The sequence below is a fragment of the Homalodisca vitripennis genome, chromosome 1 (assembly GCF_021130785.1).
Source record: "Homalodisca vitripennis isolate AUS2020 chromosome 1, UT_GWSS_2.1, whole genome shotgun sequence".
Taxonomy (NCBI): Eukaryota; Metazoa; Arthropoda; class Insecta; order Hemiptera; family Cicadellidae; genus Homalodisca; species Homalodisca vitripennis.
Genome location: NC_060207.1, coordinates 80,567,091 through 80,579,347, shown reverse-complemented (window position 1 = coordinate 80,579,347; position 12,257 = coordinate 80,567,091). Strand labels below are relative to the sequence as shown.

At 32.2% G+C, this 12,257-nt stretch overlaps 1 protein-coding gene across 2 annotated transcripts in view; it reads right to left on the bottom strand.

Moving 5' to 3' along the window:
* LOC124365465 (glucose-6-phosphate isomerase) overlaps positions 1 to 11,884 on the bottom strand; it is a 34,413-nt gene extending 22,529 nt beyond the window's left edge. For both annotated transcript variants that reach the window (XM_046821455.1, XM_046821450.1), the window contains exons 1-2: positions 11,685 to 11,884; positions 5,015 to 5,108 (exon numbers count right to left, since the gene is read on the bottom strand). In XM_046821455.1, coding sequence (XP_046677411.1) covers positions 5,015 to 5,108; positions 11,685 to 11,815 — 225 coding nt within the window. In that variant the 5' untranslated portion in view covers positions 11,816 to 11,884. The remainder of the gene's footprint in view (positions 1 to 5,014; positions 5,109 to 11,684) is intronic.
* Between the last annotated feature and the right edge of the window lie 373 nt (positions 11,885 to 12,257).

Sequence of the window (12,257 nt, the reverse complement as noted above, 5' to 3'; positions counted from 1 at the left end):
TGTTTGGGCAGCTGTCAGTTGTAATGGGGTGCTATCTTATGACATTTCAGACAATACATTGACTGGGAATGGGTATAAACAGGTTTTAAATGAACAAGTCTTGCCTCATTTTACGGTTCCAGAAATGGATCAAGCAATCTCCCAACAAGATGGTGCTCCTCATTTCGCAAATCCTGTCAAGTGAACTGACAACCTTCATGGCCGTTGGCTTGGTCATAGAAGTGATTTTTTTAGATTGACCATTCCGATCCCCAGATATAACTGTGTGTGATTTCTTTCTTTGGGGTTACTTAAAGGCACAAGTTTTTATTCGTAGCTTCAATAATGATGAGGAATTGAAACAATCAATTGAAAAGGAACTTCTCCGGATACCGCACAATTTCTTTGTAAGAGCTTACGATTCATTTGTTAAGCGCTGTTATCAGTGTGTCTCTGTGGATGAATTACAGTTCAAATAATTGTGGACTGTAATTGTAGGTTTTTTAATAGGCTATGTTCTAATTTTCAGATTGAAATGCTTTATTTCTCTAGAATATGACAATAAACAATTTTACAAAACTGAAATATTGTTTTAAAGTATAGTTTTTCAAAATGCCACCATTGCTAGGTGGTTCAAATGCTGGGTAGGCAACAGGAACTTGCCTAATTGCTTCTGTAATGTTAAAGACTGATATAAAACCCATCTTAGTTCACTTCTGACAGAAATATGCTTCTCTGATCTGTGATATACACATTTCCTTGATCAGGATACAAGGCAAAATCAAGTATGGAGGAAAACATACTAGTATGGTTCCATAGTAAAACAATCACTTACACAATAGTATATCACGGTAAATGAAACAAAGGAATTCTTTTTTGCAAAAAAACAATGAAAATACATCACAGTTACAAAAATGTTAAACAAAGTAAACCAAACAACCGACTCATAAGACTACAATACACATCATGATCACAGCAATAAACCAAAACAGCTCATCTTTAAATTACGTTCTTAAAAGTGAGTGGAAGCAACCAGTTGTCTCAAAGTCGATTATTTTGATTGTATCATATATATTTTAAGATCAATTGCTACTTGGTTTTCGGTTTATCAGGCAATAAGCAGCAGCTATGCAGTAGGCAGGTCCTGCGAAGCCTTGGAGAAACAATGCATCAGAGGACCCGCCCTGCCCTGCCATTGCTACTAATGGTTAATTTGTTATAAAAAATATTTTACCAATTTTACACATAATTTTGAAATCCATACCATATAAAAAAAATTTTCTTTAAAACAATAATTTTCTATACAATGACTGGTTATTTTGTTACTATAATACTCTATGAATATGACTAATTACATTCTATATAACACAATTGTGTTATGGCTTAGATGTATATATTATAGAGCATAAAGTGCTCAATGCAGGAAAGCAAAACAACTTCATGCTTCACAAAAAACTATCCCACCAGTTTTTAAAGATTCTAAACCGTTTGTAGCAAATTTCTCATCTATTCATTCCTCCATTTTCCTGATCATAGGGCCCTTAATCTATGACTTTCTATAGATCAGTCAATATTGATCAAGGCTACACAGATTAAAGACTAATTCTACATGTAATATATTTATTTTATAAATGTATGTGTGTGTGTGTGTGTGTGTGTGTGTGTTAAAAATTAACAATGTATCCAAATTTGTTTGAATGTCACATCTTTTATTTACATTTTCAAAAGTTTGTTATCAAGTGTTCCCTTCATTTTTTTATTTATTGTTATACAGTGTTATTTGTGTACTTGAAAAAGTTGTAATAAACCAAAATATTGTGCAGGTAATAATTGTAGTTATTCTTTAAGGTACTCTGAATGATCACACAAGCACACACACATGCACGCGCACGTACCCACGTACTCACATACACACACAAATATATATATACAGGGTGTATATTATGTCTGGAAACACCCAAATATATCCTTTAATAATTTAAATATAAATTTGAAACCTTCTTACAATCGTGATAGAGATTGGGCATCTACTTTTTGGAACAATGTTTTTGTTATGTCACACCAACGGGGGGACGTCCTGCCGAGGGTATCGTGAATATTCTTAATGGAAGCCTATACCTTGTGATACATAATTTTAAAGGTAATAGCTTACTGAATTGAATGCCACAAACCGCATCTCAAGGGAATTATTCTATCAGAAAATAGAGCATTTTTAGTATTGAAAATTTACTGATGTTCAACAATGTAATTTTAACATGGTTCTTGCCACAAAATGTGTTACACTAATTTTTTAGCATTTTTTTAAATGTTCAATTAAATAAAACAAAAATTTCATTTTAAGCTGGTTCTATTAGCACAAATTTGCCAGTTTTTATTACAGTACAATTATGGAAATACTTATGTTTGTTATTGATTTTCTTATTACAAATAAAAAATAATGTATGCTGTTAGAAAAGTCTTACAACAAACGTTTTACCTGCATTTGGTGTCAAAGCAATTGTTCGAACTGTGTTCCTTCTACGGTTTGACAATGAGCCAATCTTGTGTAAAATGATTCGACAGAGTTGCCTAACATTTCTTCAGTTATCAAAGCAATCTCCTCTATAATCCTGTTTCTTAGGTCTTCCAAATTATGAGGCTTTCTTCTATAAAACATTGGATTTTAAATGACCCCATAGGAAATAATCGATTGGTGACAAATCCGGAGATCTTGGAGGCCATTCGATTTCTCCTCTTCGGCCAATCCATTTATGAGGAAACCTTAAATCCAAATACTCTCTTACCTGTCTCCCATAATGGGGTGGAGCACCATCCTGCTGAAACCATACATTATCAAAGTATTCTCCTGATGCAATTTGAATAGCTGGGATTATTTCATTTTGGAGCATATTGTAGTAAAGTTCGGCATTTTAAATTTCCATTGATGAAAAAGGGTCCAACAATTTTGTTACCTAAAATTCCACACCATACGTTCAGTTTTTGTGGTTGCTGTGAATGGGACTCAGTAATCCAATGTGGGTTTTCACTAGCACAGTAACGGCAATTGTGCCTGTTAACATTGCCATTTAGGAAAAAAGTTGCCTCATCAGAAAAATAGTATGTTGGTCAGAAAATATCTATTGTCATCACATTTGCGCATCACAAGTTCACAAAACTCAACTCTTCTGTCGTAATCATCCTCACTTAACTGTTGGACTAAATGAACTTTAAATGGTTTGTATTTATTTAATTTTCAAAAATCTTACTCACAGACATAGGGTGCATATCATGTTGCTGTGCAGCTTTTCTGAGCGATGTATGTGGGTCTTCAATAAATGTTTGCAAAACATCTAGTGCATGTTCTTCATCTGTTGCAGATTGTATCCTACCCGACTTTGGCCGATTACGTACACTCCCTGTCATTTCAAAACGCTCATAGTTTTTGATATTGTTGAAACACTTATGGGATTCCTTTCTGGGAAAGTGTCATTAAACAAATTACAAACTTCCCGATAAGATCTTTGACGATCGCCATATCCTCACATCAATCAACAGAGTAATTCGTTCTCTTTCAGACAATTCCATTAAAAATGCCAAATAAAAACTGAACTACTGTAATTAGATAAACTTGTTGACAGCAATGCTTCAGAGACACTGATTAAACTCGACAGGAATGATATGACCTTTGTCCATTTGTAATTCCCAAGCTTAGACCTGTCTAGTGAAAAGCTCCATGCTCAACAAACTGAAACTGTAGACCAGATGATTAATAAACACAATAATTTTTTCTCATAGGCTAGTGACCTTTGTCTCTTTAAACCTTCCTGCTGACTGGAAAATACCAAGTACAGATTCATAAGTAATAAGAGAAAGTGACTCATAAGTTTTATTCATTGTAATAAAAAACTGGTAATTTTGTACTAATGAAACCAGCTTAAAAATAAATTGTTTATTTTATTTTAATTGAACATTTAAAAAATGCTAAAAAATTAGTGTAACACATTTTGTGGCAAGAACCATGTTAAAATTACATTGTTGGAACATCAGTAAATTTTCAATACTAAAAATGCTCTATTTTCTGATAGAATAATTCCTTTGAGATGCGGTTTGTGGCATTCAATTCAGTAAGCTATTACCTTTAAAAATTATGTATCACAAGGTATAGGCTTCCATTTAAGAATATTCACGATACCCTCGGCAGGACGTCCCCCGTTGGTGTGACATAACAAAAACATTGTTCCAAAAAGTAGATGCCCAATCTCTATCACGATTGTAAGAGGTTTCAAATTTATATTTAAATTATTAAAGGATATATTTGGGTGTTTCCAGACATAATATACACCCTGTATATATATATATATATATATATATATATATATATATATATATATATATATATATATATACATTACTGAAATTGACAGACTTTAATTTTGAATTTTATTACCGAATACATCAGCAACTTAACTATGCATTAATAGTGTTTTAATTATTACTAAGGAACAAAAAGTACAGAAAAATAAAAGGCACTCATTTGTGACGAAAATAATTATTATGGACTTTATAAAGTTAAAATCTAAAGAGGCTTTTCAGTATATTGTGAAATATCCTGTTTCAGAGAAATTGTGCAATGCTATTTGGAGACACGAAAATCATTGTTGATAAATGTATTAATTATTTTATTATCTTTTAGAGTGATTGTTTTTGCATAGAGAAGAAATTAATCAACTGAGTGAAGTATTATTAGCTCTCAGCATGATAGTGTTATCAGACCAGATTATAACTACATACTTGTTACTTAACACCACATCAAATAAAAATGAACATAACCATACAGTTTTTATAAGAATTACAATGTCTTTTAATGTCATAGTAAACAAAATAGACATTCAGATTTAATTTACCTAAATTTGGATAAAAGTATAGTAAACCTGAAAATAAAATGAATAAATATTTGAATAATAGCTCAAGTGATAAATGGAATAACTATTGAAATCATAAAACAAGGTTTATATTTATAACAATTTAGTTTGTATGTTTATGAAAAAATAAATACCAGTTCCAAAAGAAGATTGAAGACTTCATCATTAATACGATTTTTGGAGTAGTCAATTAGTATCTCACCATCCTTGGGAGTTTGAATCTTCAAACTGCAACAAATAAATAAAATATGAGAACTTTCAATTACTGCACCCTGTTACTTTATATCATGAAATCTAGATGACCTGATTGAATTTTCTTCCGAATGAAGTAAAGATGATTCTCCTTCATATTATTAACAGAAGAAACATTTCATTTCATTCCATTTTCAACAAAATGAAACTGTGTTACATACAAAATATATTTACAAATAGCATACATTATCATTTTATTGTCTCTTTTTCCAATGCTACCATATTATAATTGGGTATTATGCAATGTTCATTTCAAATCCCAAAACTAGCTTTTATCTATATAAACAATTTCAAATATGTTACTTTCACAAAGCTTCAGTTTTATTACAGGAAAATAGCAACATGTAAATAGGGAGAGTGAGTGCTTGGTACTTTTATCATAAGAATTAATAGGCTTAATAATAATGTAATTATGTTATTGGTTCAAAAGTTAACAAAATAATTTAATTAAAAAGGACCTACAGTAAAAAATGCTTCAGGCTCTTTTTTAAGCAAACTTGATTAAGCTTTACAAAATAATATATCTATATCTTTTGATAATGTTTTCAGTATGACTGCTAATGTTGAACTTCTAGTCTTTTTGATAATTAGATCATTTCTTTCTTTATTTCATTACAACCACTGTTCTGAAAAGCATCTACAATGTGTTGTAAAATGTGCGTTAACAGTACATTGTCCTTGAATTGATCATTCTACAGCAATTAAGTTCATTTGTTTGTTTGCTTGCGTGTGAAGTTGTACCATGTGTTCGAGATGGAAGAGAATGTTGTTATGAACACTCGTTGTTTAAGAGTGTTTGTGACAAAGAAACTTTAATTGCACCAAAAATTGGTGTACATGAAATATTCGTTAAAAGATAGAAAGAAGACTACTTTATAATATTAATAAGTAACAAAGTAATATTTTGCACTCAGTTTCAGTTTTGTCTTAGGATTAAAAAACTATTTCTGTGAACATATTACATGAGCAGCTGTGTAAACTTTTAATGTTATGAATAAGTACTATAATTGTTTTATAATCTAAGATTTATAAGTAACACCACGTCGATACATTGCTTACACAATGAAATTCTTGAAATATTTTATTTTTGCTATGACAATCTTAAACCAAAATTACTAAATATCTATTGACTAAGGATGTCTCTCTACAGCAAGGTCAAAATATTTCAAAGAATTTAATTATGTAAACAATATTTCAAATTTGTATGAAACAGAAACCTTAGATAATAGTTATGAAACCTGCTACAAAAGTGTAAGAACTAAGACTATCAACTGTTAATACCACTAATGAATTAAAACACATATTCCTGACGATAGAATCATTTCTGAAAGGCCTCGCAAAATGAAATTAATAATGGAATATGTGTTGTAATTCACTTGCACTATTAAATGAAAATACTTCCAATGCTCCACACAAGAATCTTCATACTATCAACTTTGTTTTTGATAACATAACATGTTTATGAAGGAAACAGGATTTTTCCGGACATTTGCCATTGTTCAGTGAAACAAAATCAGTAACACTACGTTTCGAGATCTGCAATCTGATCTCTTCTTCAGGTAAAGAACTAACCTAATACATAATTACAAACTAGGTTAAATTAAACAAATCTTACCCAAGCGTTGTGGCACGCCTAAGTCAGGAATCACAACCTACATGTTGTTTGTCAACTTCACTAACTCTATAAACATGCACTTAATAAAAAACTATACAAAACACTAATCATTAAAACTAAACTACGGAATACAGGTCACAATACGTCTTCATTCGTCTACTAACCACCTACGACTGACCAGAGGGACTAACCAATTGTAATCGTGACGGCAGACTAAAACAAGATGGCGGATATAAAAAGGAAGGGGGACAGGAATAGACCCTTTCGTTATTATTGGTTCATGCGAGATGAACTTCTTAAAACCATATTGTGACTCCGCATTGGTTTATTACAAATATCTGATCCGTTTGATACTTTTGGTTTTCTCTTTAGTTCATTTTTTAGAATTGGCAACCAAAGCGGCCTAATCTCGACTGATGGTTGACTGATTGGTTGGTCTGCCAATTTAATGTATGTTGCCTCAATTAATTTCCTTTTGAAGAAATGTGGTTCCCGATGTATTATGTTGGCTTCATCCTAATTCATATGATGGTCTTCGGACCAACAATGGTGTGCAATTTTTGATTTTTCTGTGAGACCCTTTCTCGTGTTTTCTTTGTGCTCTTTTATCCTTACGTTTAGTGGTCTTTTTGTCTCGCCTATGTATTCCCTATTGCAACTACATTTTATACTGTAAACACAGTTTTTGGAATCCTGTGTGCCATTTTTTGGTTTTGTTTTTACGAGACTTTGTCTAAGAGTGTTGTGTGTTTTAAACGCGGTTCTAATGTTGTACTTTCTACCTACTCTTCTAATTTTCTCCGATAATCCCGGCACATAAGGGATTGACATAAACGCAAATTAAATTTATCACAATTCTGTTTTTCTGACTCAGGAATGATTCTTCTGGTTCTTTTGCACTTATTTATTACTAATTGAGGGTATCCATTGCTTCTGAGATCCGATTCAACTTTCTTAAATTCTTCTTTTAATCCATCTTTATCTGAGCACAAGCTCTTTGCTCTATCAAACAACGAGTAGGCTACTCCTTCTTTGACAGATTTTTGATGGTTGGATTGATAATTTAAATATTTTCCTGTGTGTGTTATCTTTCGAAAAACAGTTGTCTTAAGGACATCCCTATCTCTTAATACACACACATATCCAAAAAGGGAAGCTTGTTTTGGACTTCCACTTCCATTGTGAGGCGGATGGAAGGAGAAATACTATTAATGTGATTCAAAAAATTATTTAACTCAATGTCTCCATGAGAAAAAATAACAAAGGTATCATCCACATACCTCCACCAAATCTTCGGTTTGAACTGAGCTGAAGCCAAAGCGTTTCGCTCAAATTCCTCCATAAAGACATTGGCGAAAATAGGAGACAGTGGAGAACCCATTGCCATCCCCTCATCTTGACTGTAAATTTTACCCTCTAACTCAAAATAATTGCATTGAGTGCATAGTTCTAACAGTTCCATAATTACTGGCACGGGATGTTTAGTTCTATCCTTTAATGTTTGGTCTTCTTTGAGACGTGATTTAATAATGCCGAGAGTTTCTGGAACTGGTACATTTGTAAATAGACTTTCAACATCAAAACTTACCAGTTTGTCAGTTTCAGTCAACTTTAAGAATTTTGACTTCCCTACAAAATCCCTGGAATTTTTGATGAAAGAGTCAGTTTTTCCTACCAATGGCGTTAAGATGTCCAAGAGGACTTTAGACAATTCCCTGCAAGGTGAATCACGAGAACTAATGATGGGCCGGAGAGGGATGGTAGGTTTGTGGATTTTGGGAAGGCCATACATATGGGGGATTTTGGAGTGGTGAGGAGTTAATTTAGATCTAAATTTATCTGAAAAAAATATTTTATGTTTTCTTAAGGTGTTTGCTACTTTGCGTTCAAATGAATCAGTCGGGTCTTTATTTAAAACTGTATATTTGCCAGTATTATAAGTTTCCGTAATCTTTTCTTTATACGCTACTGAGTCAAGTACAACAGTAGCGTTGCCTTTATCGGCTGGTAAGATTTTGACCGTGTCGTCTTTCCCAAGGATCGACATGGCCTTTTTCTCCTCTATTGTCAAATTGGGTTTTGTGGGAGGAATTTTTCTGAGTAAAAGACTGGCCTCACAACGAAACCGGTCACCCTGTTCCTCAGATAACTGTGAAACAGCCAACTCGATTCCAGTTACGAACTCCAGTGCCTTTACCGATTTTTGTACCACAGAAAAGTTTAAACCCTTGGATAAGACTGATATTTCCGCTTCATTGAGGATTTGAAGAAGAGAGGTTGATTACATTTTTATTATTTGCATCCGTATTCACCTTGCCATCTTTAGGCAAATCACATTTTTTGGGCCTAATTTTTTCAAGTTTGGAGATTTTCTTTTTCTTATCTGTTTCACAAACTTTTTTACATCTATTTTGGATGCTTTCGAGAATGTTGTTGAATTCTGTACCAATCAGTGCTTTTAATTCAGTTTTTTTTACACTCAATACTATTTTGGAGGAGGTATCTTTCACGATGATGATATGCAATTCTTTCTTTAAGTAAAGATTTAGAAGCAGAAGACAAAATTTTACTGGCTTTCCTACTATGAAAAGGAGTTTTTAGAGTTAACCCTATAGGCATAAGGTTTTCAACCTTACATTTATGCAAAAAAGTTAAATGATTAATGTGTTTAGTTAACTTAAGATGCAAGCTCTCAAGGTCTTTGATTTGTTTACTGGTTCCGGGTCCGTACCGAGAATCAATTTTTGTATTGTTACAACATCAAAGACAGACTACAAAAGGCCTCTGTCTGGTTTACCCAGCAGCCAGCTAGTGTAATCTAGATGAAGGTACTTTCATTGTCTCATCAATTGTGCACCTTATGATGCAATCAGAACCACTCTATTGTATCATATGGTGTTTTAATGTCAAAATGCTTAAATAAAGTACACTAATTACAAATTAAATTAATTAAATAAGTAAAAACCATATGTTTACATTAATTAGCTACCCATTTTAATGCAGTATGAAGTTTATCATAGTACTCATGAATACTCCTAGAGTAACACTATGAGTTTTCATTGTGTCTTAAAGGAACACTGTTGAACATTTAGTTTCTATTTACATTAGCCATTTTATTATTTAAGTGAAAACATGTGACCAGTTTTACGAGGATTAGCTTTCAAGTATTAAAATGATTTCTCAGGGTATCAAGGTATAAACTTCTTTGATATAATATAGTAACAAGGATGTGTTAGCCATATCCATTCTACTAGTATGATGTTGGTTCTCAAAGGGTTAAAACAACAGATTATGTTATTGATAACTCCATAGTGAAGTTCGTATTGGTGACTCGTTGAGATTCTATAGATGTTAAATCAAATCGGTGCTAGAACTGACCTCTGAGGAAGTCCATCATGTAAATCCTGCAAGCACTTTCCTTTCAGCCTAGGTGATTTTTTATGAGCCTATTGTTCAACATTCCATTTTAAAAGCCAAAAGAGGAAGGAAAAAAGTATGATATAACTTTACAAAGCAGCTCCTTCTTCCACACCATTTGTGTAGCTGAGGAGGATCAATAAAGGCTGCAGATGAATTCAGTGTCCTTTTGTAAATTTTCTCTATAAAAGATGTTAATGCAAGTCCTTGGTCACAGAAGTTTTTCCCAGGCCTAAAGCCAGATTGTTTTGCCGGAATACACTAATTGAGAACATTAAAGATACAGCTGTAGATTAAAAGTCTTTTTAAGAGTTTGGAGCACACATTCAGTAGAGCTATGGAAAGGTCAACTTGCTCCGCTGGTTTCCCTAACTTCAACATTGCTATAATTTTAGACCTTTTATATACTTTAGGCAAAGAGTCAATAGTCAGAATGAATATTAAAAGGTTGAAAAAGCCACTCTCTTACTCTAGTACTCTAGGTCCCAATGTTTCAAAAAGTATGGGAATATATCATATATACAAGCAGCTTTGCCTGTTTGTAAAATGCTAATACCCATGCAAAGCTCGGGTAGGGTACGATAAGCGGACCCGGTTTTTTTATATCGAAATTGGCAAACAATATTACTTAATCATAACCATCGATATAACCAATCAATACTGATTTATTTTTTTTAACGATTAATTAAATAATCTATATCAATAGCTGTAAATACTTTCAAATAATACTCTTAATGTAATATTTCAATTTTATATAAGTAACATTTGATTATTAAAAATGACAGTCAATTTTTTGAAAACTACACGACATTGCTTTGGAAGATGATAAGACATGTTTTCATGACTTCAACATGTTGGAATCGTGCGGAAAAACCCATTATGAGAAATTTGTGGGAAAGAAACAACTGTAACTGTGAGAGGAGCAAATATGGTCGTCTTCAGTTTTCCTAATTTTGGTTATAATAATTTGTTTGATCACTGTAAATATTAGATTCATATTTTAATTTAAAACATATGATTGTTATTGAGAACTATAGATACTTTTTATCGATTGATAGTCTAGTATTCGAGATGCGAATATTAGGTACAGTATCGATGATTACATTCTTCATATACATACATCATACATTCTATACATACATCTTCAATATAAAAAACCGGGTCCACTTATCGTACCCTACCCCAAAGCTCTTCCCAAGTAACTAGCCTAGAGAACTCAACTTAAAAAAATTAACTAATATGCTAAAATTTAAAATGTGATAAAATCATTTAGCCTTTTTTATAATTATAACCAAGCTTTCTTACATCATTTAATTCATAAACCTATTTAAGTTTCCATAAAACTATCACACCTTCAGTTTTATAAGATACATAAATAATAATAATAATAATAATAATAATATACCTTACTATTTTGATTCAGGTATACTGTAATGGGATAACCTCCTTTTATACAATGGGGTTATCCAAGGTCAAGTTAAAGTCAAAATTTCGTCAGTAAATATTTTTATGTCACTCACCTAAATATGTCAAATCTTTTTGGCTCATCCTTCAAAGATTTCTGAATATTAAGTTTAGACCCACTTCTTGTAAACACATCCTGCAATTTCTTCCATGCCGGTTCCTCAGAAAGTTTCGGTCTATTCTCCATGGTAGTGTCGTCTGCCTGCTTGTGAAAGTGACAATCTGCTGGACTCAGGAATGAAGAAACTACAAACAATTTTTAATTGCATATGATAAGTGACAGTGTAACTTTGATTAACCAGCAACAGGATTGCAACAAAGCAATATAAACCAGTATAATACAAGTTACTTACTAAAATCCAAAGAGAATGTAATTATAGTACATTTATATAATTATTTTAAATAACACTAAAATAATACACATAAACAAAATATTTTTAAAAACCGATATTTTATTAGTTATTAACATTACATGAAATTGTATACTAAAGCTTATGAACTATAGTGGATTTTCATTTAAAAAGGGCAAACTTTTTTACAAAAGTTCAGAATATGCAGATATATCAAATGCTTGATTATATCGTCGACAATGGAGTACCATTAATTAGCACACACACACTACAGTCTAA